The sequence below is a fragment of the Electrophorus electricus genome, chromosome 19, assembly GCF_013358815.1.
Source record: "Electrophorus electricus isolate fEleEle1 chromosome 19, fEleEle1.pri, whole genome shotgun sequence".
In the NCBI taxonomy this organism is placed as follows: Eukaryota; Metazoa; Chordata; class Actinopteri; order Gymnotiformes; family Gymnotidae; genus Electrophorus; species Electrophorus electricus.
In genome coordinates, this window is record NC_049553.1 from 3,543,416 (window position 1) to 3,571,060 (window position 27,645).

Here is a 27,645-nt window from a genome sequence, read left to right on the forward strand (position 1 = left end):
TGGTGTTTGCAGAACCACGTGGTGCGCTCAAAGGGAAGCCGGGCGTACGCTGATTTCTCCCTGTGAGGACGGAAAAACACTTCGAAATTAACGCACACTTTTCGTGACTCCTCTTTTAAACAAATTAAAACAAATTTTAAAGACTTAAAAACAAAACTTAAAACAAATTTTAAAGGCTTTTCCCCGTGGTTGAGTTCGTGGCGTTTTCCACATGAAATCAGCTCTTAAATGTCTCCACAGCGGATATAAATTCAGTGTCTTCTTCTGAACCAGCAAATAAAATCACTGGCCTAGATGTAACTGTGGCTATATGTATTATTCCACTTGCTTCCTTTTTGTGTAGAAATAAGTTCAAGCAGCCCTGCATGGGCTCTTATCTCTACTGAACTTCTTTGGACCTTACACACATTGGCCAGAGTGCGCCAACATTTTCCTTTTTTCACTGAGAAGATACAGTTGGCGTGGACTGATGGAGAAGAGTAGCAGATATATTAATATTAACTGTCTGTCAGCAGCCTGCCTGGCCATGAAGTCTTTAAGAGAAAGGAGTGTATTAGGTATGCCTTCTGTAACCGCACTGGTTAGACCATCTTGTCGGACTTTGAGTTCTTTACAGCCCAACACAATCCAATCCAGAAATGAACAAATTACCATGCCTTGTGATGTTTCTGTTGTCTTTAACTTAGTCAGACCTAATTGATTTTAATGATAAGCCTACTGCATTAACCAGCATTTTGAACAATTAGGCTATTCACTGATTTCACAATCTTTTTAATCTGGAGCTGTTTTACCAGTAATTAACCATTAAATTTTGGCCTAATCGATTTGCTGTGTTAAAACAAAGCAAGTTTTTCATTGTTTCCTTTAAGATCATACACCATACTACCTCACTTGCATCTTTTTTTTGTTTTTCAGTAGGCCATGTTATCCAGTCATGTTGTCCTGTACGCAATTGCATATAATGGAAACAACTTTTAAGAAAAGGCTATATGGATCTAAAGGTACACAACCTATACTTTTATACACAGTGCCTGGATATGACAATAAACGTATTTCTAAACACAGACATTATGGCAATAAGACCGCCGCTGGTCTTATTGCCATAATGTCTGTGTTTAGAAATAAGTATGACAAAGAATGCCATTTCAGTCAAGTGGATAACTTAAGCCAGATGGAAGATTGTCCAACATGAATACCCCTAACTGCTTAATCTAACTGGGCATCTTGAGTTTTGGTTTAAGTTTTGGTTCATAAAACAACAAGAAATCAGACAGTGACATTTTTGTGGATTTACATACAGGATATTTACAGTCAGTCATATAGCAAGAACATTCTATATTCCATGAAAAATAATGTGATAAATGAAAAGGGACTTCAGAAGCACTTATATGTATTAAAGTTTCTTATATATATATATATATATAAAAAGAACTTTAATCATTAAAAAGACAGTAAAACCAGTTTATGTTCCAATTTAAACTAGACTACATTAGGTCCGTTTGGAAAGTAGGATTACAACTGGGTGGGCTTAGGTGCTGTGGGAGGGATCATCTTCTCCAGCAAATTCATCATTCGCTCCTGGAGCTGCAGGCTTTGCACCTGAAGGAAATTTTGTTGGTGCATAACACGCCGCATTTCGTGGCACGTTTCCTCAACGGCGCGGCTCATCCGCCGCTGCTCCTGTAGCATGGCCTCCATAACGCGCAGCTTCTTACGCCGCAGTGAAACACGCGACAGGCGCCGCCTCTTCATCGGCTGAGACCTGAAGGAGGCAGAATGCAGTTATATGAAATGTTCATTCTTTTCATGGTTAAATTCTTTTTCTTTTGTTCGCCAGATGACTGACACAGCCTAAACTGTGGGATATGACAGGTTACAGTCTCTACTGTGGTTTCAATTTTGAAATTATTAGGATGAAGAATGCATATCTCAGCTGCCCAAGGCTCCTCCCCAGTGGGACAGCAGTTCACGTACAAGGCAAATACAGCAAATAGCCATAGAAATATGATCCCTTTTTGATTTCTGTACGGTAGCCCCACTGGTTAAGATACGTAGGTCCCAAAGACTAGGCTGCATATCTTGGTCACACCATCATAGCAGGCCATTCTCTTCTACAGCGTAGAAATGGACGCAACTGGCGTACCCTTCCGTTGACCAAAGTCCTCAGAATGGCAGAAAACGAAGGTAAAATGTTACCCACTTCCTTTAATTTGCCTGTTTATTTGTAAAGTTTAAAATTATTGATTAAATGTATGTGTGTGTATATGTGTACCTGGCCACATCATAACAGACTCCATTTTCTCTCAAGTTTTGTGCCACAAATTCAAGAGGCAGTGATGTCACAGCCTGTGGTGCAAAACAGCTACTCTGCCTTTTTTTTTTTTTGTGATATCTGCGGCTACCAGTTGGATGCTTAACATTTATGTCACTCAAGTATTTAACTAACTGTCGTACCTGGACTCAAAGGAGCTCACAGAAATTTCTGTCCCATCTTCCTCCTCCTCTTTAAGGTCCCGCTCCTCCGAGGAGCCTGTGTATTCGGGAAGGAAGCCTATGATTGGAGTTCCAGGCTGAGGAAGAGAAGATTCAGGCTGGGCAGTGGATGGTCCAGTGGTTTGGGGGTCTAGTGGGCCCATATTGGTCTGCTCTGGTACCTTGGACAAGATCTTCTCAATGGACTTGAAGTAGGGCCAGTCAGGTGTGCCACCACTGGCTGTGTACTTCAGCTTCCTGTCAGTGAGTGTGTTATATTGTATGATCCATGCAGGTATGAAGCATGTAACAAATTGTATGATGTAATGCAACTGGAATATATAGGCTATTGTTAGTCTATATGACTCTTTCATACACAAAAATAACACAGTAATATAATTAGTAATCTTGAGAAAAGGCTCTCTTTGTCCGAGTTAACAAATGGAATTTAGAAAGGCCATTGCGCAGTCATAAGCATTTGTCTCATTTGACAAAAAATACACTGTAGCTCTTAAGTAGCCTTGTGGAAAAAAAAAAAAAAAAAGACAAAAAAAAAGCCACCCTTACACTTGCCTGTACTGGAATGTCATATTGGTGATCTTCATCTTAATCTCCTCCCTGTGACGATGTTCACCTGTAAGTTCGTAGAGCCGCTTGGCCATCGTTTCGTAGATCTTAGCGTTACGTTTGGCCTTCTTGAGTTCGGTGACGTACTCCTCCCAAATGTACAGAAGCCCTTTCATTTCAGAATCTGTCCAGTTACGAGCCCTTCTGTGCTTCTCGTTAGAGCCCGGCACTGTATAACTAAAACAGTCCTCTGCAGACATTTTGTAAAGATCTGTCTCTCTCAGGTTTGTTGGACAAACAGAATGCTTTTCTTTTAGTGCAGTGAGCTTTCAGAAAGCCCCTTTTCCTTCCCTGTTCCCTGTTAGTCTCCTCAAGCGTGTGCTTATGTGCGAGAGAGGCCACGCGTTCTGCCCTTCCCCCTCTAACTCAGTTAAGAGGCATCAAAATGGGGCCTGGAGGGCTGGAGCAATCAGCTTTAAAAGCTTTTAAAGAGGGAAGTTCGTCACCATGATGTCAAGTTGCCCTGGCAACAGCCTACCAAAGCCCTCCCTCTCGACACCTCTGCCCCACTCTCCATTCCCCACTGATTCTCTCTGGAATATGTAACAAAAAGCTTTTAGCAGAAAGCCTGTGAATGGGTTGGGCAGCCAGGAAATCTGCGTGTGAAATGTGACTACTTGGGGGTGGGGCAGGAGACTGCAGGAGCAGATTAAGATGTTGCCTTGGCAACATGCCTTGCTCTAGGCATTGCAATCCAAACCTTAATGTATTTAAAAGCTTTTAATAGATGTTTAGAGGACAGATCTTCCAAAACGCAATTAGAACTCACACATTCACTATACAGAAATGTAAGAGCTGTGTACAGCTATATTTAAAAGCCTACAGAGTCTGAATTTTGTGGTCTTTTCTGCTACCAGTAAGCAGAAAAGCAGAACTTGCTAAAATAAATGAACAGGACTTCTCTGGCTACAGCTTTGCTATTGGGCTTTAAGAGCTTGTACTTCTTGCTGCCTGCATTTCTGAGCATGCAGACAGTGTGTGCATTGTTTGGGCATATCTACCCCTCCCCCTTTCCTGCCCCAATCTCCTCCCTTCCAACATTTTGAGGAATAGCTCCCCCACCCCCATAAACCCGCCTCTGGTATTTCAGATTACAGGCACATTTACTGAGGGTGCGACAGTCCATTATGTGTCTGAAGATATTAAAGAGACAGGAAAAGTATCAAGACCTTTCTCAGCAGAAATCTTCCACTGAGATTACAGTGGACACTTGGCTTTATTGTTTTAAAAGCATTATATCATTATAAAAGCATTATGTGGCCTACCTCACCTATTCTGTAATAGATATTCAGGTATCATTACTAATCTCCGATCACCAACACATTCAGTAGATGTTTTAGCTATGAGTTGTTTTGGTCATCTGGCTTAAATGCAGTGTACACTGCAGGAAGTATTAATAAACATTACTGAAATGAACTGGTGGTGGTGTTTCTGAACTCCCTCAAATGTGGGGCCATCACGCCGAAATTTGGTTTACAGAGGAAAAAGGGGTCTGTTAAGTGGACTGAGGGGGTCGTTATTGGATACGATACAAATTAATTAGAAAGACTAATCATTGTAGAGTTACTTAAGCCACACTATTTGTAATAGATGAATATAAATGCAGAGAACACTTCGATTCTGATACAAAAATGGCTCTAAAGCACATCAGTACCTGACATACTGACACCATTATGCTAATTTACATTTTACATACCAGCTTGACCACAGCTGTTATGTTTTTAATCATTATTGTCCATCTACAGGTCCGCATGTAGGGCTTGTAATACGCAGTGTTTACAACAGAAAAGTTAGTATTGTATTTGGCATCGGTAAAGACAGTGGAAAGATGGGCATTAAGTGCACTTTTACTAAAGATGACATTTAAAACATGCTAAGAATGGGTTTTTGGTCACATTAAAAGGATCATCAGAAAATCCTCATCAATGTTTTAGTTGTCCCAAGTAACATATTTCAAATAAATGAGAAAAATGCAAAGCATTCAGGATTAACAAAACCTACAATCACCTTTTTAATTTTGTTCTTTAATATTCATTCAGTATTCCAGCAGCTAATTAATATGCATGTGATTTTGTACAGGTTTATATTATACAGCAACAATAATTCTAGCTAGTGTATAATTCATACACTGTTTCTCTTTGTAGCTTCCTCTTGGCAGGAGTCATTTTTACTGTTATAACCATAGCAATTATAATGGAAAAAATACAAGTGCAATAAGTGAGAGTAAAACTTCACAGTATAAAAAAGAAAAAAATAACTAATAGCTTATAAGACATTACTAAAAATTAACATGTATAACAAATAAAATGGTGGGAAAGAGATTAAGGAGTGCTTGCTTCATTTGCCTGCCTTCAAAACTGATTTCGATTAAGAAAATGTGTACATAAAACACATACAGCACACTATATACTTCAACTATAAATGTAAGCTTACATTTGCATGTACATACATGCAACAAAGTCAACAATACACTTTGTAAACATGTCCATCATGGACCTACCCAGGACTGACCAGAAATGCAACCGGAGAAGGTCTGACCACAGACAGAAACCACTCAACAAAAGCTAGACCAGATGTTCTGAGGCACGCCAATCAGATTGGTAGCTTACCAGCACCAGGTATGGTCATACCAAAGCTTTTGAACTGTATGTGATTTTGCCAAATCTTGGCACAAGTTGGCAATAAAAGGTCACTCCCTCTTTATGAATCAAGGGGAAGTATATTATTCTAAACCTGGTTAACCTTACCACTGGTTTGGACATTTAGTCTCCGGTTGCGTGTCTAATCTTGATGAAACTTGATTTGACTCACTCGCTCAGGGGCTTTGTGAAATAACTTGGCCATTTTTGCATTCGTCCCCATTACTAATGCAGTGCCATGCCTTCTCCTGTAGCTCAACATTGTTTTGTTTGTTTGTATTTCTTTTTTAATACTGATTAATACTTTATGTGGTTTGAGTTTAATGTCTAAGGGCAGCATTACTAGTCCTTGACAAAGACATTAATTATCTTAAATTCTCAAAAACGTGCCATACAGGCTTCTAATTTATTCACTCTATAACATAAAATAAGGTAATGCAGAATAAGTATAAAAGTAAGTAATTAATGTACTGAAAATAAAGTAAAACTGGAGAAAAAAAAAACCAAAAAACTTTAAACAGCAGTACCATGGGTATGGACGGAATGTATCATCAAGTGCCACTAGAGGGCAGTAAACATTCATACTCAGTCTGAAACTGCCACTGGAGCGTAATAGCAAAACGTGGTGGGCCTCAATTGTACAAAAGGGTTTATTCCACGTTGCACTGAATGATATACTTACATGCACAGAAGTACCTCAGGTTGGAGTACCCTTCACAGAACTACGATACATTAAACGGACACCAGCAACAGTAAATTAATTCATACCAACTTCCCTTCTTTGTTCAAGTTGGTTGAACGAGCTTTGAAAACACAGCTGTTTCAAAACGTGGTTTAAGAGCTTTCTTCAGCAGCAGGAAGGACAGTACCACAGAGAAAGAATGCAATCAGTGACTTTTACAAGTCCTCCCAGTTCCTTTTAGACTGCATTCTTGATTTTAGAAAAGAAGAGAGAGAAAGAAAGAAAGAAAGAAAGAAAGAAAGAAAGAAAGAAAGAAAGAGAAAGAGAAAGAAAGAAAGAAAGAGAAAAAGAAAGAGAAAGAAAGAAAGAAAGAAAGAAAGAAAGAAGGAAAAAATCCAATTCCAGTTTAGGATAAAGGGTTTTGGATTTGGATTAAAACTTGGCACCTCCACTTTCTCCTCTCGTGTTTGTTCAGTCCCTCAGGCAGTCCTCCTCAGCAATGCCCTGCGCCCGCAGCTCCTCCAGGACATTGTCCAGGTGTCCGGAGTCGGGGTAGCCGTGGCCGGTCAGGTTGGAGCCGAACTCGGTCTTGTGGTGCACCTCGTTCCAGATGACCGTGTCCGTCTCGCCTGTCGTGCTGGATGTGCCCACGGAGAAGATGAGCCTGCGGTCCCATGCCACCAGCAACAGCTTCAGCACCTGAGGTGGGTGGGGCATACACACACACACACCATGAGGGGCATGCTTTAGGAGTGTACAGTTCTATGTCTAGGGGGAGGAGAACGTGTACTCACTAGACGCCCTTTCTCGCTGTCGGGGAGGTAGCAGTGGCGGGGGAATCCGCGGGCTGTGAAGGGCTTGCCGGGGTTGGGGTGCTCAGGGCCCTGTGGCACGGAAAGAAAAGAAGCAGGTTGAGGCACAAAAGATCTACGACCGCATGTGATCACTTACTTGTGCAGTTATGTCACTGCCAGAGCACAGGAGAGGTTCGGCCACGGGAAAGGTCGTACCTGTATGCCAGGCGGTATGTTGTAGATAATCCGGATGGTTTTGCAGTCGGGGTGGCCGGGCAGAGAGTGAGGGATGACGTGGTACTCCATCTTGCCGGGTGGCTGGTTGCCAGTCTTGACTCCGTAGATGGTCTTGCAGGTGGGGCATTGCAGGCTACCATCCTTATTTCCGTTATTGTACATGGCCACCAGACACTGCAGGTGGTACTGGTGCCCGCATTGGGACAGACGCCCCACGGACTCTGCCCGCGAAATGCCACCCACGCCAGGGCCTTTGTAGCCAGACGGGCCTGCCAGAGCCTCCATGCAGATGGTGCAATCCTGCAAAACAGGCGGGAGAGAGAAGAGTAAGGACCGCTGATGCCAGCAGAAAAAGAGAAAGACATTTTGTGTGAGAACTGCGAGGGCTCAGGGGCATGCCTCCTCCGGGGGGTAGCGGACCTTCTGCAAGTATCTCCTCACCACTTCCTCTGGGGTTCGGCCTGTTGGTGTGGAAGGATGTGCATGAGTCAGCGTATGGATGCAAACGAGTAGTGCATACCTGTGTGAGTGAGTCTCCTAACCTTTGCGCGCCTGTTTCTTGGTGGTCTTGCGGCAGCAGTGGCCGAGGCCTGGCACTGGTTTTATGTCACTCTTGCTGACAGGTGGGGGGTGGAGCACCAGTTTGGGTGGGCGGGTCAAGCAGACAGGGAGTCCTGCAGCACTCATCAAGATGCCTGTTATCCCTGAAAGAAAAACAAACAAACAATCTCTGCACTACTTCATGCCTTTTCTTATATTATGCAAACTCGATTTCTATAATCAGCACTGTCCATTTTATTGGCTTGTTTTACTCACCAGCTAAAGCTGGGTGAACAGGACTGGACCCATTCAGATTCTTAACTGGGACAGTTGGCACCCTGCGACATAGGGAAAAAAGTTATTAGTCATGTAGTCACGTTCCGTTTACACACGAGACACTGATTACATTCTACTCGGTCTGGCTTGTCTTTGGAGACCGAAGGCGTTTGAGGGCCATGATGTAACGATGCTCTGTTGTTCGGTGGACGCCCGATTACTCATCAGTCTCGTTTTCTGACCCGATGATGAACCAAGACACGACAGAGCACATGAGCCAGGTCACCTTCCATCAGACATGCTGCTGGTTACACAGATGAACGTTCTAGTATTATCATGAAACTGTTAGCATAGACCACAGAAAAAATTTCACACAGCTGGAATTCATGAAAATACAAGACATATTGGAGATAATGGCTAGCTTTCTTGGCCACAAAGGCTGTGATGTGCCATCAGTAAATGTTGTGCGATATCTTGCAGACCAGTGAATAAGGCATGCCCTGGGTATGTCTGTCCCGGGCTCCGGGTTTCCTTCGACATAAGGCAATTTCCAAGGACAATCTACCATAAATTATTTGAATACTTTGGCCAGTAGAACAACAGGCTATGAATACAACAATGGTGCTCGGAGATAATTGTCATCAAGTCAAATGCCATTTGTTTAGTTAATTTAGTAAGAACACAAAAACAGGAAAGATTTTTTAGCGCTGTTCAAACCACATTATGGTGAATTTCATAACACAAATTTCCTAAAACACACAGCTAATGACAAAACAGCAAAGTCTCCAAAGATACTCACTGCTTAACCTGGATTATAGTCATGCTTGCGATGTTCAAACAAACCCACAGGGGGAAAATCCAAAGTACTGACCGACAAAAGCCCTTCTGGTTTATGCTTTCCTGAGACTGTCCACGCTAAGCTCTTAAAAGAAGCTCTCAAAACTGTGTTTCCAAGCAGCCACAGAGCAAAGAAGTATTAGTATTCCATTTCAGGAAAGTTTATTCCATCTCTCTCTTTCTCCTCACAGATGAACGTGTGTCCCTGCTCTCCCCGTCCCGCCTCTTATAGAGCTAATCCACCTGTTTCCATCTGTTGACGAGTGGCAGGAGAAAGACTCGTCACAGGGCTTGAGATTACTGCTGAACGTCACTCTTCGACACTCCGCCATAAGGTACCGTCACGCCTGCACATACGGCGTGTGATCCACCGCGTGATCACAAACGCACGAGCACCCACCCACGCTCAAACAAATTGCAGCGGTCCAGGTGGAAGCAGGTAATGGGGTGAAAGTTTTGGGTCCTGTTAGGTGACATTAATTACCAAACTGACGTGCATTTGCTTGCAATCACTTACAAATACATGGCAGCTAACATCTGAAATGCAAAGCAATAAACAATTGGCCTAGATCATACAACGAAACTTGGCAGGTTGATTAAATTCGGTTTTACTGCATATATGCTTGCACACACACATAAAATAAAATAATACACAGTTTAATACCAAATAAGATTACAATATCAAGTACTCATCATGTTGCCCTTTTCACTAGCTAAGTATTTGCTTTCAGGTTATAGTCTCTTCACCACGTGAAAATGTGACTGCAGTTCAGTGTGTGTGTGTGTGTGTGTGTGTGTGTCAAAGAAAGATAGAGAGAGCACGTGTAAGGGTGTGAGTGAATAAGTGATAGTTCAGGATATGTACACGTAGATCTGAGGGAAACCTGAGAAACCGTGTGCAAAGGTGAGTCATCTTCATTCATCTCTGGTAAAGCACGACTGTACGAGGTGTGATGGAGGCCGTAAAAATAAGGGTGGGGAAGGGGGAGGCAGTGAAGGTGAGTGACAGAATGGGAGGATGGGCAGTGACGGTTTTCCTGTAAAACGTTCAGTCACGTTTCCCACCGGCTAATCGGAACGGTGTTAACCGTATGGTGTTTGCGAAGGTGCGAGTGCAAAGCCACCGAACGGGAAGCGAGCAGACACTCTCAGCTAAAACACAGGAGCATGTCGTATCTGCCGCTCGGCACACCATGTCCGGTGACAACAGCCTCATGTTGCCGTTGCTCACGAGAATGTCTGACCTCACCCCTGCTAACCCAAAATCCCTCTGACCGTTCCGACTGCTTTTGAGTCCTAGCTGGAGCTTCCACCAACAGCCATGCAGCGAAGAGAGTGACTGGAAGCACAAGATTTTGTTCACTCAGTGACTGTCAGGACCAAGAGAGAGCATTAAACATTTATAAAAACTCTTCCAGAACCTCCAGCTGAAACCTACATTTATCAAGGCAATGTTTGATTTACTTGCAGTGTGTGGTGTGAGCTCAAATCCCACCTCTGGCTCACCGCCACTCACTCCATAGTCCAGCGATCTGCACAGATCAAACACTGTGGATAAATCCATCAGAATTGAGGGGGGGTGACTGATTAATCCCCTCACACTGAACACACAGAAACTTCTTTAGAATTTAGACATTCTCCGTTTGTGATGCAGAAAAGTATAAAGGAAATGCATAACCTTCGGCTTTTTGATCAATCAAAGGTGTTTTCAATTATTATGACTAATTATTCAGTGCCGTATATTCATAGGGGTTTCACCATGTTTATGAACTGATTTCAGTTACAATACTTGTGCATGCTGATGCAACATATGCACCAGTGTGACACTGTACACATATGTACCACTCTAACAGCTGGTATGGCTTCACATGTGCTCTAGGGCTGGCCTGTTCCCACTTGTCTGCAGATATGGCTGCAGTGGTGACTGATGGGACCAACGCTACTTGTCTCTCTGGGCATGCTTCGCTTATGGAATAGCGACACCATCCCACAGCGTCCAGAGTGCAACCATATGGAATGTGACGGACGGTCATACGATCTTCTGTTGCTGCAAAAACGGATATGTAACATATCGCCGTTCATGAAACGCAGGGATATACACACACAGGCCAAAAAAAAGGGTCACCACCTGGATTTAACTAAGCAAATACGTAAGAGCCTCCCCTTGGATAATTACTGCATAGGTGATTATGTTTCATCTGGCAACAAGTTATTTAACCCCAACTGATGCAGTGAGTAGCTTCTCATTTGTTAAACAACCATGTCGAAAGACACATCCTGTGGTCATGGAAAAGATCTTAATCTGTTTCAAAGGGGTCAGATTATTGCCATGCATCAAGCAGAGAAAACAAGGAGATTGCTGAAACTACTAAAATTGGGTTAAGAACTGTCCAACGCATTATTAAAAAGTGAACGGAGAGTAGGGAAACATCATCTTCAAGGAAGGAATGTGGTTGGAAAAAAATCTTGAATGATCGTGATCGATGATTACTTAAATGTGTGGTGAAATCAAATCGTAGAAAAACAACAGTGGAACTCAGGGATATGTTTAATAGTGAAAGTAAGAGCATTTCCACACGCACAATGCAAAAGGGGAACTCAAGGGATTGGGACTAAACAGCTGTGTAGCCTTAAGAAAACCACTTGTCAGTGAGGCTAACTGGCAAAAATGGCTTCAATTTGCTAGGGAGCATAAAGATTGGACGCTGGAGCAATGGAAGAAGGTCATGCGGTCTGATGAGTCCAGATTTACCCTGATGCACCCATCACTCTGGAACAGTGTAAGAAGAGAGGCGGCTGAAGTGACACACCCATCATGCCTAGTGCCTCCCATACAAGCCTGTGGGGACAGTGCTATGATCTGGGGTTGCTGCAGTTGGTCAGCAACTTACAATTTACAAAATGCAAAGTGAGCGAACAAAAGAAAAATCTAAACCAAATCAATAATCCAGCATTTAATTGCCTTTAATCCAGCATCAATTCTTATAGGTACACTTGCACAAAGTCAGGGATTTTGTAGGATTATAGTTAGGTGTATGATCAACCAATTATACCAAACAGGCGCTAATGATCATCAATTTTACATGTGGGTTGAAACACAGTGATTAACTGAAAAACAGCCGTGTAGGAGTCTTAAAACTGGATGAGGAACAGCCAAACTCTGCTACCAAGGTGAAGTTGTGGAAGACAGTTTCATGTCACAGGTCATATACCATGGCAAGACTGAGCACAGTAACAAGACACAAGGTAGTTATACTGCATCAGCAAGGGCTCTCCCAGACAAAGATTTCAAAGCAGATTGGGGTTTCAAGCTGTGCTGTTCGAGCTCTTTTGAAGAAGCACAAAGAAACGGGCAACATGGAGGATGGTAGATGCAGTGGTCTGCCAAGGAAACTTTCATCAAGCTTTGGTTTGTCTCGTTGGATTATCATATGATTGGTTAAGGTAGGCTCTGAGTTCACTCACTTTTGCCTTAGAGTCTGTGAAATTCAAGGCTTGTTGTCTAAACCTAGTTCTTAGTTGCTTGTTAGCTGTAATTACTCACTACCAGTGTAGTTTTGCACTGGTTTTGAGTTAAATTAGGATGTGGTAGCAGTAAGCAACATTTGTAGAATCTCAGTTCATCTACATCTCACCTACTGGACTTCACAAACTCAGCTAAATATTTTCTCATATTATCTCAATCCTTTCTCATACATCCACAAATCAAGCATCTGAAATGCGTTTCAGAATTCCTGTCCACATATCCCACAGATCTCCATCATAGACGTCACAATCTCAGCAACCTCACTGACTCCGGCTGCCCCGTCCTTTGCCTTTTCATTTACCCATTCTCCAAGGCGTCTCGGCAGGGGTGGTGGCACTAATGTCTAGAGAGTGGCGTTTCACTCCACTTTCCTTCTCTACAAAAGAGGAGATGGAAATTGAACTTCATGCCACTACAATGTCTTTCCCCACCAAACTTCTTATCAGTCATCTACCGCCCTCCAGGTTCCCTAGATCACTTCATTGATGAGCTCGACATCCTCCTGAGTCAATTCCCCATTGAAGGAAATCCACTCATTCTCCTTGGTGACTTCAACCTTCCATCAGACAAGCTGCATTCCTCCTGCATCCTTCCACTGTTGACAGCATTTGACCCTCAACCACTCTCCTCCAACTCACAAAGCAGACAATGTTCTGGACCTGATCTTCACCTGTACCACCACATCGGACATCGCAGTCACCCATCACCTCTCATCCAGTCCTCTCCAACATGTTCCTCCTCCCTCTGTCGCAATCTGCACTCCATAACTCCCTCTTCCCTTACTTCTACTATTTTGTCCACCCTTCCTCACCCTGACTCTCTATCCTCTCTCTTACTCCTGAGGATTTCATCACCTTCTTTGAGGAGAAGGATCCACCAGTCCTTTTCCTGTTCCCACTCCTCCAACCAATGTGCATTCTCCAACATCCAACTCTTTTTCCTCAGATGAAATTCTTCAACTCCTGACTTCCAGCAATCCGACTACATGTCCGCTGGATCCAATTCCTTCTGCTCTGTTCCAGACGATCGCAAGAGATCTGCCTGCTTTCATCTCTGTCATCAACAACTCCTTATCTTCTGGATACGTGCCTACTGCATTCAAAACCGCCTGGGTGGTACCAATCCTCAAGAAGGCCACACTTGACAACTCCAGCGTTACCAACTACAGACCAGTATCACTTTTCTCTTTCCTCTCAAAGCCCTTGAATGAGCAGTTTATAATCCTGTCTCCCTCACTCAGAACCAGCTGCATGATCCCAGTCTGGCTACAAACCAGCACATTCTACAGAAACGGCCTTCGTAGCAGTGACTGAAAAACTTCATGCTGCTAAAGCTGCCAAAAGGTCATCTGTTTTGATTCTTCTAGACCTTTCAGCAGCCTTTGACGCAGTGAACCACAACATTTTTCTCTCTGCTCTCTCCAGGCTTGGTGTGACAGGACTGAAACCATTTCCAAGCATAGCCAATCGGGTGACATGGAGAGGATCCACATCCAAACGGTGTAGACACTCCACTGGTGTTCCACAAGGCTCAGTATTAGGCCCCCTTCTCTTCTCTTTGTATACTCGTTCTCTTGGTGATGTAATATCTTCTCCTGGTTTCTCCTACCACTGCTATGCTGAGGACACTCAATTAATTATCTCTTTTCCACCCTCTGACACGCAGTTCTGCAGACATATCTCAGCATGCTTGACTGATATGGCGTCATGGATGACAGCCCACCACTTGAAGCTCCACCCACAGTAAAACTGAGCTTCTGTTCATCCGAGGTACTCCCAACCCTTACCATGACCTTACTGTTTCCTTTGAGAACTCCCTGGTATCACCATCTGAAGCTGCCCATAGCCTGGGCATAACTTTGGACAACCAGTTGTCGTTCTCAACTCATGTTTCTAATCTAACCCAGCCTTGAAGATACCTCCTTTGTAACATATGAAAGATGTGACCCTTTCTCTCGCAGGAAGCTACCCAGGTGCTTGTGTAGTCTCTTGTGATCTCAAAGCTAGACTACTGCAACTTGCTACTCACATGTTACTCCACTGCTGCGCTCCCTGTAGCTGCACACATCAGATTTAAAACCTTGATGCTTGCCTACAAAGCCAAAAATGGGCCATTCCCTTCATACATGAGGTCAATTGTCAAAGCGCGATCTGTACCCCAATTACTTTGAACCTCAAGTACGGCTTGGCTAGAAATACCTTGCTTCAGGTCTCATGGACCACAAGCAGCTAGACCATTCTGTCATGGCGCCAAGAGGGTGGAATGAACCCCCACTTGCTGACTGGACAGCAGAGTCCCTTGCAGTCCTCAAATGCAGACTGAAGACCCATCTATTTGCAGAATATTTAAAGGACAACTGACACTGCTCCCATATTGACTGACTAATTTAGTACTTATTGTAGGGTATTGTTTATGTTGTTTAACAAACTCTAGCACTTCTTGTTTATAGCACTCATCATTGTGTAAGATGGAGCTTATGTATTTTGTACTTCTAGGTATCAGCATTCATCCCTGTATTCTAGTTCATTGGTATGTCTGATTTTAACTTCCTGTACTGGGATATATTCTATGCATAAATGCGAAAGCACTTTTGTAAGGCGCTCTAGAAGAGGGCATCTGTTAAATGCCGTAAATGTAAGCTTATTTCCCTGGCATACCAACGGGCAGCAACCAGTGGGACCCAGGTACACCCAACTACTGGCTGGAGAAATCTGGCCAGAAGTGGTCTTCCCAGAAGAATTGCAGCCAAAAAGCCACACCTCCGACATGGAAATAAGGTTAAGGGACTCAACTATGCACGGAAACATAGGAGCTAGAGTGCAGAAAAATGGCAGCAGGTGCTCTGGACTGATGAGTCAAAATTTGAAATATTTGGCTGTAGCAGAAGGCAGTTTGTTCACCAAAGGGCTGGAGAGCGGTACAATAATGAGTGTCTGCAGGCACCAATGAAGCATGGTGGAGGTTCCTTGCAAGTTTGGGGCTGCTTTTCTGCAAAGGGAGTTGGGGACTTTGTCAGGATTAATGGTGTCCTCAATGCTGAGAAATACAGGCAGATACTTAGACATCATCCAATCAGGGAGGCATATCATTGGCCCCAAATTTATTCTGCAGCAGGACAATGACCCCAAACATACAGCCAATGCCATTAAGAACTATCTTCAGCGTAAAGAAGAACAAGTCCTTGCAGTGATGGTATGGCCCCCACTGAGCCGTGATCTCAACATCACAGAGTCTGTCTGGGATTACACGACGAGACAGAAGGATTTGAGGAACCCGACAACCACAGATCTGTGGTTAGTTCTCCAAGATGTTTGGAACAACCTACCACCAGAGTTCCTTCAAAAACTGTGTGCAAGTGTACCAAGAAGAACTGATGCTATTTTGAAGGCAAAGGGTGGGCACAACAAATATTGATTTGATTTAAATTTCTATTCTGCTCATTCTCTGAGTTTTGTTAATTGATGAAAATAACTTTGAAAAGAACTTTGTGTTGCTAGGATATAGCAAAAAGGCTTATGGTTATAAAGCTGCATTACTACTACACTACTTGTACAACCATACAACCCCAAGGTTATGGTTCATTTAGCAGGCCAATAAAAATATGCATTTTTCCTAGTTGGTATGTGTAAAAGAGGTTACACAACAGGTTACACTAAAATGTTTTCTGAAAAGTAAGCATCATTTTTAGGGGGACTGATCAGTATGCCAGAGTGTGCTTGTGCTTGCATACTGGCTCGGCTGAGGAGAGCTCTATGTATCCTCCCTAGCCCGCTATTCATAGGGGCCTTCTTTACTGCTCCCGCCCGGAGCCGTGGCGTTGCCGCGTCTGAGATGGCCTTTTGTCTCCATAGCCCAGTGTCTGGGTCTGCCTCCCTCGCGCACACCAAACCAAACATTCGCCAGTGAGCCCGACTCTTCCAGCGGACGCCGGCCGACAGGCTAGGGCACGCCCCCCCCCCCCCCCCCCCTCGCCAGAGCACCCGCCCCTCTGCCGCATTGTGTTGCAAATGCCACCCGGGCTGTCGCCTGCCAACAAAGGTTGCTGCGGAGATGCTCTACGTGTGCACGCACGTACGCTCGCACAGTGTGCACAATGGGGCAGGAGGGGCCCCTGAAGAAAGAGAGGAGCCTGGGAACCGGCGAGACGCAGGGAGTGGGGCAGCGGGGGCTCTAATGAACGGGAGTGACCTGCTGACACTGATAGAAGACTCCCCGCTTCGGTCTAGAACACTTCCTTTCATTTCCTCGCAGCCTTCCACGTTCAGCCGACAGAGTTATGGAGGACACTGGAGACTGAAGTACATACAACATTAACACTGAGAAATAACCTCCCTTGCCTGCCGTTCCTAGCAAGGAAAGAGGAGGGAAAAAAACAAACACAAATTGTCTCTTTGACTGCTGAGTGTGTACAGTCAACATAGGCTTTCTCCTGGTTCTCCTTTCTTCTTCACCAAGGCCCTTTCTGACTCTAAAGAATTTCAGGTGCGGACTAGTTCATCTCATGTCTCACTACAGCTACAGGGGTTTGGGCTGTGTAACACGCCAGGCTGTTCTACTATACTGCCCGACTATAGGCGCTACTTGAATTTACCTTCTTAAGATACTGAAGCTGGTGTGGTGCCCAGTGGAAAGGTTTTCGGTGAGCAGTGCTGTAGCACTCCATACTGGGACCCACTGTCTGCTGTTCGCCCGACCAAGCTTCCACTCAATATTACAACACCTGCACAACACTCACAGATGACTTAAAATCAATTAGCTTTGTGTCCATTTCACCTTGTAATTTACTCCTTAATTCCTCTGTAATGCAGTACTACTACAAAATGTAATCTGCAAATAATGCTGTACAGTGAAGTAAACAGGCCACACGTGAGAAAAAGTCATGCTACTAGGATATACTCGTGTTCTACTGGTCGTCACAGGAAGTGTTCTTCATTTGAAATCTGATGATCTTTAATAACAAAATAATGTCGCAGCCGATGACAGTTACTGCTTCTCCCAGTTCAGCGAGGTTTGTTAGCAACGAATGTTTGGACCCAGAGACATTTGTTCATTTCAAACAAAAACAAAACAGGGACTACTGCTTTAAACAAAGCAAACTAACTGACTAAATAAATGCTACAATGATATCCTGATTCACACAATATGCTACAGCACTGGTGTACCGCTCAGCTCCGCTTTTAAAAACATTGTTACACTGGTGCAACACACGTTTTCCGGAGAAGCCTGACAGCCTAAATCTACTGCATGTAAAAGCCAGGCCAACTGTAAGGATTCAGTAACAGGGTTACCACATCTGAGGAGAACACGGGCGAGACTCTGTGGCGGTAGTTGTTGCCGTGGCGACTCACCCTGAGGCGATAAGCGCCCGAGACTGCGCCATGGCGATCCTCTGCAGGGCGGGCCGGCTGAGGCCTGCCAGGCTGGAGCGGGAGGGCAGCGGCGCGGCACAGGCGGCAGCTGCCGACGGCACGGGGCCCAGGACTCGGGCGGAGGGCGTGGGCGCACAGGTGGTGGCCGTTGAGATGAGGGCGCTGGAGGGTGGAGGCTGAGTGGTGCCAGGCGGAGCGGTGACATGGGGCATGGCGGAGGGCGGAGGGGGCGGGGGGACGGCAGGTGGAGGGGGCCGGGAGGAGGAGAGGGACAGGGCAGCTGTGGCAGAGCCCAGCAGTGAGAGGGAGTGACCGAAGGCACTGCTGGCACCCGATGTGGAGTTCCTGTGTGGCGAGAGTGCCCGGGATAGCGAGGGCGGGTGGGGCAGCGTGAGCGAGTACGAGTGGCCCCGCGGCACGGCCTTGGGGCTCGGCGGCTTGGGCATGGGCGGTGGCTTCCTTCCCAGGGTCTGCGCCATGCTCGGGGCCTTTACACCCAGGACGAGCATGCACTGCTGGCACGAGCACGGCTGGCCCAGTGACGTGATGGCGGACGCGGGAAGGGCTCCGCTAGGGTATGCGCTGCCGTTTCCTCCGGTGACCCCAGACACCCCTACCCCCAAGTGCCCTCCGCCCCCATTGGATGCCCAGGCATGCGGCTTGGGAAGGGGCCCTGACACCAGTGGGTAGGCCAAATCCGAGCGCCTCTGGATGCGCCGGCGTCTCTGCGTCTGCCTGTTGATCTGGGTCATGCTCTGCAGGTCGATGAGGTAGCAGAAACCCAGCGGCGTGAGGTCCAGCCAGGGCTGCTGCCGGTCGCGTGCCGCCTGGATGGCGATGCCCACCTCCGTGTCGTATGGTGTCCATGAGCCAGAGTCGTTTTCCCACTCCCACATCCAGCCCTGTCCCGGAGCAGAACGTGGGTCATAGAAGCTCCGCCGAACGGGCCTCAGTGTGCCTGGGTAAAAACACAGAACGCCTTCAATCAGTGCTAGAACCTCGTAGACTACACCGACACAATTCTTTTTAACAATTCAATCCTCATATGGCTAAAACCATAAAAACAACACCCACCTCATTCTGCTTGTGTCACTAGCTAAACAAAAATATCTGTATTAGACATAAAAAAATCTGTATTAAAAAAAAAAAAATCTGTATTAGACATAACAAAAACACATCTGACGACATCATCTTACAGATTCCAGTGTGAATGCAAAATGAGTTACACTGTATGATTAATCCATAAAAGGAAAAAAAAAAAAGACAGTGCACGAAATATCTCAGAAAGGGTATTCATTCGACCTCCAACCCCCACTCATGACCTCACCCTGCTGCTATTCAGCCCTCTCCTCCTCCCTGGTGTCTTTTAGAGAAATGGGTCGCTGCCCTTCATCAGCTCTCTTCACTCCATCCCTCCGTCTTCCCATGTGGGGCAGTCAGCCTTACACAATGGCCTTTGTCAGTTAGTGGAGGGTGATGGAGTCTCCAAAAACTCTCAGCTGCCAACAATCCAGCTCTTTGTTTTGACTGCACTTCACCCCATGTTATGGAATGCAAGGCGTTCCTTCTCTCTCTCTCTCAGAGAGGTACTCTCATGCACTGATGAGGTTTAATTTGCTCAATCATTCCATCATTAGGAGAATCTTATTATGCAATTACTTGTACTGGTTTTAAATGAACTGTGGTGCCAACACTGGGTGGGGAATAAGGAATAGTAAGTAACACTTTTAGCTAAATACTGCTTTAGTTTATTGGGGAGTCCCTAGACTCTCTGTCAGACAAGCTTTGCAGCCACGAACAAGCATCGCGGAGAACATGATCTGGCTTATAAGACAATAAAATAACACCTTTGGCGTTTGCATTCATGCTTTCACGAATAGCAGATCGACATGAACGTAAAATGCATGCAGCATCATGAGGCATAACAAGCATCAACAGACACTTAAAAGGCGGTGACCTCAATGGCCTTGTGCGACCATATCCATCTTACCGGTATCTTGCCGAAACTGATGCATGGACTGCAGATCAATGATGTATGGCGATAGTCTAGAGTCGACTTGGCCTAGCACCACACTCCCGGCGCCCCGGGGGTCGCTGCGGATCACCGCCTCGATGTGATGAGACACGGCCGGGCTGTAGGGTCGCCAGCGCCCGTGTTCGTTTAGCCATTCCCATACGACCACGGCCGATGCTAGCAACATCGCACCTACAAAATAACACAGCACCGTTGCTTTTAAGATGCCATCTTCAAACCAACGTTTGTCATTTTCGCACAAATGGACTCTGCGCCGTAAAGTTCGCTAACTAACGCGCAACCACACCGCTGGCTAAGTTAACTAGCTAGCTAGTTTCCCCACTACATCTGTCAAAGTCGGTTCATATTTAGAGCCTTGCACGTCTCAACTAAAAGTGAAGCGCCCATAACACGGAATCAAATTACAGTGCTCAAAATTATAACGCTAAAAACCCGAGTGCGCAAATTAAATCTAGTCAGCCAGCTAACGCTAGCTAGCTAACCTACGTGTATAGAAGCAACAATCCTTCACAAGACATTAAGCCTGTAGCTCCCTATCGCTAGCCAAGTACGCTTGACATATTTAATGAGCTATATATCCTAGCTACTAGCTAGGTGGGTTTTCCAACAAAGAAACAGGAAGAAACGCGCTGTGTGAAAATAAAACTGCTGATAGCTAGCTAGTGTCACGGCGATGTATAACTGGCTACGCGAGCGCAGCCGGCTGATAATGCTCGCGAAGGTGGAGAGAATTTAAAAATGACCGTTAATGTCCGTTAACGTGTAGCTAGGCAACCTTACTGCGCGATGGAGCTAGCCGTACAGCTAACGCTAGCTAGCTATCGCCTTTGAAAATGTCTAGAGGGCGATTGTTGCTACACACAATGCACCGCAACTGGGAAATGCTGAAAATAAACTTACCAAAATTACTTTTCGTCTTCTCAGGTTTGCATTCAAATTACCGACGGCAGGCGAGAGTCCCTTGGCGAATGCATCTTTACTTGACCAGCTGACAAAAGCTTCGAAGCATCAGCGATGTTGTAGCAAGCAAGCTAGGTTAGCTAGCTCGCTATAGGGAGAAGGGTAGCAAGAAAGCTATACCAAGTTACTGAAGCATTTCCTTTAATTCCTTAGGAAAAAACAATATAGCAACTAATTGCATAATAGGCTCTAAATATCTGCACATGTTCGGACAGCGGTTAAACTGTGGTTTGGTTTCTAATAACACCACAGCCTTTCTCCCTACTTGCAAATGTAGTATTTTTTGCAGGATGATGTTGACTCTTGGACGTTGGCGTGGATTTGCCGATTTCCACGCCCAACAACAATAATGGGCCAATCGGGCCCGGGACCACTGGGTCCACTTCCTACTTCCTACTTCTCCGCCTCTCAGTCCAAAATATGTCGCACTCTACCAGACTTACGTATATTTACGATTGATACCTTTTGGAGTATATTATAATATTCCTGAGAATTAATTGTACTTTGTTTCAAAGAACGATTTAGTGTTTTTGCTATTATATGCCAGCAATAAACATTTTTTTAAACAACAAGAAAGAAAAGCCATGGAGATGCCGGGGATTGAACCCGGGACCTCATACATGCGAAGCATGCGCTCTACCACTGAGCTACATCCCCCTACGTAAGCACACTCTCAAATAGATTCCTAAATATGCGGTCTAACTAGGTAGTTATATGATTTCAGTATTTTAACTGAAGTAGAAACAACTAAACGCTACCTAATAGTTGTCATTGTAATGACTAATTTCTAGCTAGCTAGATAACGTTACCTAGATAACGTCAGCAGAAAATGTGGGTTAAAATGTAGCTGTATATGCTAGACTTGCTCCGAACTTGCGGAGGTTTATTTAAAGGCGTTTGTCTTGTTCGCTTCTCTTGTTCTTTTTCTGATTGAAGATGTGGTAAAAAACAAACAAACAAACAAATACATTTAAAAACTGTTTCAGTAGCTATATAACGCTATATTTTGCCTTCTAGATTGCAGTTTGCAAGTACTGAATGATCACGCTCCTGTCACAAAATTATTTAACTACGCTATCTAGCTAGCTGCACTGCCATATCTAGTAATTCTATGCGGTAGTAAAACAATCTTAAGCAAACCTAAACTTCAGCTGTAGAACAGGTAGCTCCGGTTATTTCTCTAGTTAGGTATCCTAGCTAAAAATCGGTCACTTTAACTACATATCGTTACCTGGTAGAAAACGTAGCTATTACATCAATTAAAATCATTTTTTGATATTAATGTATTTATTTTTAAGTAAACGTACAGTTCCTAAGAAAATTATACCCACCAACACAAAAATTATATAAATCATATATAAGAAATTAAGTCTCGTAAGAGTTAGCTAACATATTTTAAAAAGTTCAAAGCAGAAGACCCTTAAGGGGTGGGGTGCATCATAAGAATAGCTTCTTTTTACCACACAACTTTATGGCCTACAGCTTTTCCCATCAACGTCATATTTTTGTCCGCTTCTGCTGTTTTTCACAAAACTGTCATATTATTTTCCCCCTTCTCCCCAGACCAAATGGCACTGCCGGAAAATGACTTTAAGTCAATAAACAAACCCACTCTCTCTTCATTCTTCACCTCTTCACTTTGTTTACAGTCATTCTCTTTTGCTCTGTCTTCTGACTCCTCCTTTTTATCTTCTTCTTTATTGTCCACTTTTTTGTTGTTATTTTCCTTGACCCTCTCCCTTAGGTCAATACTGGAATAGTCATCTGACGAGTTGTCCTGATTTTGTTCCTCCTTGATTTCTCCATTGGTGTCATTTTGAGTACGACCTTTCTCTGCTTCTTCTTGTTTTCTTTCTCCATTTCCAACTTCATCGTTCTCAGCATTGCCCTCCTCTTCATCAGGAATTTGTAGCCTTGACCTAAGATCATGTACCCTGCTCTCCACAGCTTGAACTCCTTGTATTACACGATCTCGAAGGCCCCCAGGGCTAAAGATGAGGTGCTGGATGGTGTACTGACCATCTGTGTCACGGTTCAGACGTTTATAGAGGTAGAAGAGCAGCAGAACGAGAGCAATCAAGAGGAATAAGAGATACAAGATTACTGCAGTGCTGTTAGATTCCGGCTGAGTATCTGACATCATCACTTAGGAAGGGAATAGTGGAAATGCTGTTGTGAAAGTAAGCAGATCATAAGCAAATTGTTGTTAGAGCCCCAATAATTAAAGGACCTGGATAATTAAAAAAGACAATTCAAATTGTCTTCAAAGAAGCCTTTAGAGTGTTTAGTTCATATGAAGCAGCTGTACCTGGAATGTGGCTTATTTCACCTATATTTAATAAATCTATGGGAGAAAAAAAGTGAAAAACAGTTACTGCATTGCACACAGTTTCAGGATCTATTAAATGTAGATACATGTTGGAGGCTACAGCACATTGAATGTACCCTATCTAACAGGAAATGTTTACAGTGCCCAAGACACTTCACTTTTAACTATAGAAACACATTGGTTACCTTTGACTTTAAACAAAACATTGAATGTGCCCTATCGAACAGGAAATGTTTACAGTGCCCAAGACACTTCACTTTTAACTATAGAAACACATTGGTTACCTTTGACTTTATACAGAACATTGAATGTGCCCTATCGAACAGGAAATGTTTACAGTGCCCAAGACACTTCACTTTTAACTATAGAAACACATTGGTTACCTTTGACTGTATCGTGCTTTTATTTTAAGTTGTTAGCCAAACTTTACTGCTCATTTTCCTATACTCAAAGGCCAAATGTTTCCCCATCAGCAAAAGGGGAATAAATGGGCTACTATGATGTGAGCATGGAGACAAAATAATTTATGTTGGATATTAATCCGGTACCATGCCGTATGGAAAACAAATAACATCAAAATAAAAAGGAAATTTGACAGAGATTTGTGTGATCACACAATTTTTTGGTTGCCCTTTTCCATGCTTCAGAGGTTGATTTTTTACCATTTATATTGCTAGCAAAATTATAATTGTAGTAACAGTTATTGAGTGGTTAAATAAAATGACATAAAAGATAAAACAGCTAAAGTGTATTGGATCTGTACCTTCAAATTAATTTGTTGGGGCAATTATAGGTTACAGAGATATAAAGAAATATCTAAGCTTATTACATTTTTAGCATACATATTTATGTATTTCTATGTATAATTTGTTTTAAAATAACGAAAATTTAGCTTCACTCACCACTTGTTCGTAAAAATGCGTTGATGAGAAAATGTAGATGTGCAAAAGGAAAAAGAAAAAAATTTGGGTGGAGGTGCAGCCGTGCTAGAGCGCATTACTTAAGCCCATTTGAAGTTGCTCACAAGTGGATTTGATTGGTGTAGCGAGTATATATGAGCATGACATATCTGTGACTAAAATTAGAAAATACCATTTTTGTGTACGCAGTCCTAGTTTTGATTTTGCTGTAACCCTTTTCATTTATAAATAATTCCAGGGAACAAAAATCTGATACAGTCTGAGATGCATCTAAGTAGTGTGAAAGTGGAGAAGATGATTTGAATAATTAATGTATTTTATATCTACATAATAAATAGTACAGGTGAATCTATAAAGCTATGTTAACTTGTTGGTTGCAGAGTACAGTGATGACAAATTCCAAAATCTCCTCATGTGAGGATGTCTAATGGAGTTAATATTTAAATATGTCTGTAAATGCTCCCATGAAGTATGATGTTGCAGCAGAGTATTTGCATATTTAAAAAGTACAGTCTATTTTAGAACAAGGCAACTCATGGTAGTGAGAGCCAAATGGGCAGAAGGCTTCAGGGTCTTTTGCTGCTATAGGCCTACATACATTTTGCAGTAAAGCTAAACAGGTTTTAATCACCAGTTGATTAGCTGCTGGTTGTGGGTTTGTGTTTGGTGGGGAGCGGATATATGCATATTTGCATGTAATTATTGATTTTATTTTTATTTTTATGTTGCATCTGTGCACCAGTGCCCAATGGAAATTGCTGTGTGGATCATAAAGTTAAACTTGACTTGAGTTGACTTACTTACAGTGCAGTCTTTGGGAAGTGAAAGTACATGTAAATAATTGCCAGTTTTGGCTCTCATACAGGAAGGATTTGCTGGAACCTACCAATGTGAGATAGCATGTTTGAGTGTGAGTCCTTTGCATACCACATCCTGTTAGCATTTCAAGGTTCCAAACCGCCCATAAAACCGTGTGCTCTGCACCAGCAAAACAAACCCATTTGTGATAAATGCACCAGATGCTTTTAAGAGACCACTCACATGCTGAAGGTAAAATTCATTTTTAAGTCAAGCAAGGAAATTCCACAAAGTTATTCAGAATTGTTTTAATACAGCTAGTGACATTTAGTGATTTCACAGGTCTTCACTAGCACCGATTTAATTTTATTTGAAAAAAAAAAAAAACTTTACAGAAACGGTTTCCATAATATTTATCTTTTGAAGTGAATAAAGCTTTGCAAAACTTGGGGAAAATGATTATTTTACTTTACCTACAATTAGAGATGCAATCTAGGTTTAAGTGTGCATCTGTGATGTCACCGAGTTGTAATCAGTGAGCTATAACTCACATGGGTCATAGGGGCCCAAGACCTGTTCAGTATGCTTCCGGTCTATAATAAAACTGCAAGTCATGTTTGCTTAAGTGTTTACTCCAAATACTTGTTATAGTGAGAAAAAACAGCCCAAATGCTGGTGGATGTAATGAAACATTTTCTTTCTTGCAAGGGCAATTCCAAAAGGCAACATCAAAATATACCAAGGTCAAAATCCAGAAATACAAAATACAACAGGCAGACAAGCAGAGAAAATATTCAGAGAGAGGGTCAAAACATGAACAGGGTCATACACAAGATAGCAAATAGAAGAAGAGAGCACTCAGTAAACCCAAGTTAATGTTGGGTATTCTTTGCACTGAAATGGACAAAAGTCCAGACTTAAACTCTGCTAGTGATTAAATGGAAAATAGGAGACATGTGAAAACGGTTCAATAATCTGGTGACATACAATAGACCAGGTGAGAGTGTTATAGTTGTTTGAAGGGGGTGGTGAGTCTCTCTAATGACTTCTGGGAATTTCAGTCCCTGTTACTTTCCACTGAGTCAGCATGTGACATTACAATACTTTACAACACATACAACAAAAATGCCTAAAAAGAATTATGAATAAACCCATTTCCTCATAGTACATTTAAAAATGTAAAAGTTAAAAAGACCTAACTTGTCTTAAAGCCAATAAAAATAGTAGTCTTTATTCATTAACACAAGTGGCAGATGTTCATTATGTGAACCAGTGCTTTAGATTGTTTTTAACTTTTAGACAGTTTGTTTGACTTTATATTTAAAGGCATTTAGCTGACAATTTTATCCTAAGCAATTTATAATTATGACTGAATAAAACTTGAGCAATTTAGGGTTAAAGGTCTTGCTCAGGGGACAAACGGTGGCAGCTTGGTGATGGAGGGAATTGATCCAGCAACCTTTGGATTACAAGTTGAGAATCGTAACTATTGAGCTATTGCTACACTGACCGCTGCTGCAACAGTGTAACACCACCAAAATAGTGGTAACATACAGTGCAGCAGTCAATGCTCCCAAATCCAACATGTTGCTGTGTGTTTATATTTAATTGCTGTGTTTAGTAAACAATGTAGAAAACGTGATCTGATACAACAAGCCAACAAATCACAGAACCATGTGTTAATTAGACAAAGGCTACATGACCTCTAAAAATCATGGGTAAATATGGGTGTCACTAAACAGACATGACTCCAGAAGCTCAGGATCTTGCTACAAGATAATCGAGTTTTTCCCTTTTGTAAGTGGTTTGCATGGATTGGCTCACTCATGTCTCTGCATTTTGCATTTTGAAGGAAAGCTAGTGTGACATTCTACGGCACTGTGGCAAACCAAGGCAAGCGCATAGTGCTGTGTTTCCATGCATGCTTTATGGCCATCCCTTTCTTTTCCCCTTAGGCTCTGTGCCACATGCCACATTTGACCGCAACTAATGTAATCTTGTAGAATTAAAAAAACTTAAATTAAAAAATTATTTGAAAATTTAAGAAAATTATTGCATATTTATTCGTGTATTTTATACTTATATTCACATTCATTTAAGTTTAGTAATGAATAATACATACTGTAAACTGAAGTAGTGTCAAACTGCGCCGAGCACCCAGCAGGTAGGACACACCCCCACACACACAGTACCTGCCACGGTCCCAATCATCCACTAATTGATTGTTGCACACACCTGTTTCCTGCTGTCCTCCTGTCTATTGAAAGCGCACAGGTAGTTGGCTACGTTGCTGCGCATTGCCGAGCCGACAGTGCTACGAGTTGTACTGCTGCGAACCTGCTTCTCCATTTGATTGATGACCTGAGTCTTGCTGTTTAGTGCTTTTCTTTTTATTTTGCTCGAGTCTGAGCTTGTTATGGAGAATAAAGACGCTCCAAAACTTCACTCGCCTCTCGCTCACGTACCGATCATGATGATAAGATGGCAGAGTCAGCATAAGAAATGAATGGGTCCTTCTGGTCAAACTGTCAAGCAATCACGAAGGCTTTCGTAGCCCTTGGAAAAGCATATCCATCTCAGATATCAATGGTGAAAAAGTTGACA

The 27,645-nt window shown here is 43.2% G+C and overlaps 2 protein-coding genes and 1 non-coding gene across 4 annotated transcripts; all 3 read right to left on the reverse strand.

Moving 5' to 3' along the window:
• Positions 1-1,455: 1,455 nt before the first annotated feature.
• msantd1 (Myb/SANT-like DNA-binding domain containing 1) lies at positions 1,456-3,463 on the reverse strand. Its single transcript, XM_027017265.2, has 3 exons — positions 3,046-3,463; positions 2,455-2,730; positions 1,456-1,762 (listed from the first exon to the last, which is right to left on the reverse strand). Exons 1-3 carry the CDS (start codon positions 3,297-3,299, stop codon positions 1,513-1,515), a joined length of 780 nt encoding a protein of 259 aa, XP_026873066.1. The 5' UTR covers positions 3,300-3,463; the 3' UTR covers positions 1,456-1,512.
• Positions 3,464-6,753: 3,290 nt separating this feature from the next.
• Positions 6,754-24,460, reverse strand: dtx4a (deltex 4, E3 ubiquitin ligase a). 2 transcript variants are annotated; one of them, XM_035519756.1, is made up of 12 exons: positions 24,226-24,460; positions 23,303-23,338; positions 20,935-23,163; positions 19,990-20,205; positions 18,845-18,957; positions 17,979-18,754; positions 8,268-8,329; positions 7,994-8,155; positions 7,851-7,912; positions 7,431-7,751; positions 7,215-7,304; positions 6,754-7,119 (listed from the first exon to the last, which is right to left on the reverse strand). In XM_035519756.1, the coding sequence occupies exons 4-12, from the start codon at positions 20,198-20,200 to the stop codon at positions 6,892-6,894; spliced, it is 2,025 nt and encodes a 674-aa protein (XP_035375649.1). In that variant the 5' UTR covers positions 20,201-20,205; positions 20,935-23,163; positions 23,303-23,338; positions 24,226-24,460; the 3' UTR covers positions 6,754-6,891. The 2 variants fall into 2 exon arrangements, with proteins under 2 accessions (XP_035375649.1, XP_035375648.1); XM_035519755.1 differs by having other exon boundaries at positions 17,979-18,957.
• On the reverse strand, positions 21,580-21,651 carry trnaa-cgc. Its single transcript has one exon. It is a non-coding gene; the product is annotated as a tRNA-Ala (tRNA).
• Positions 24,461-27,645: the final 3,185 nt, after the last annotated feature.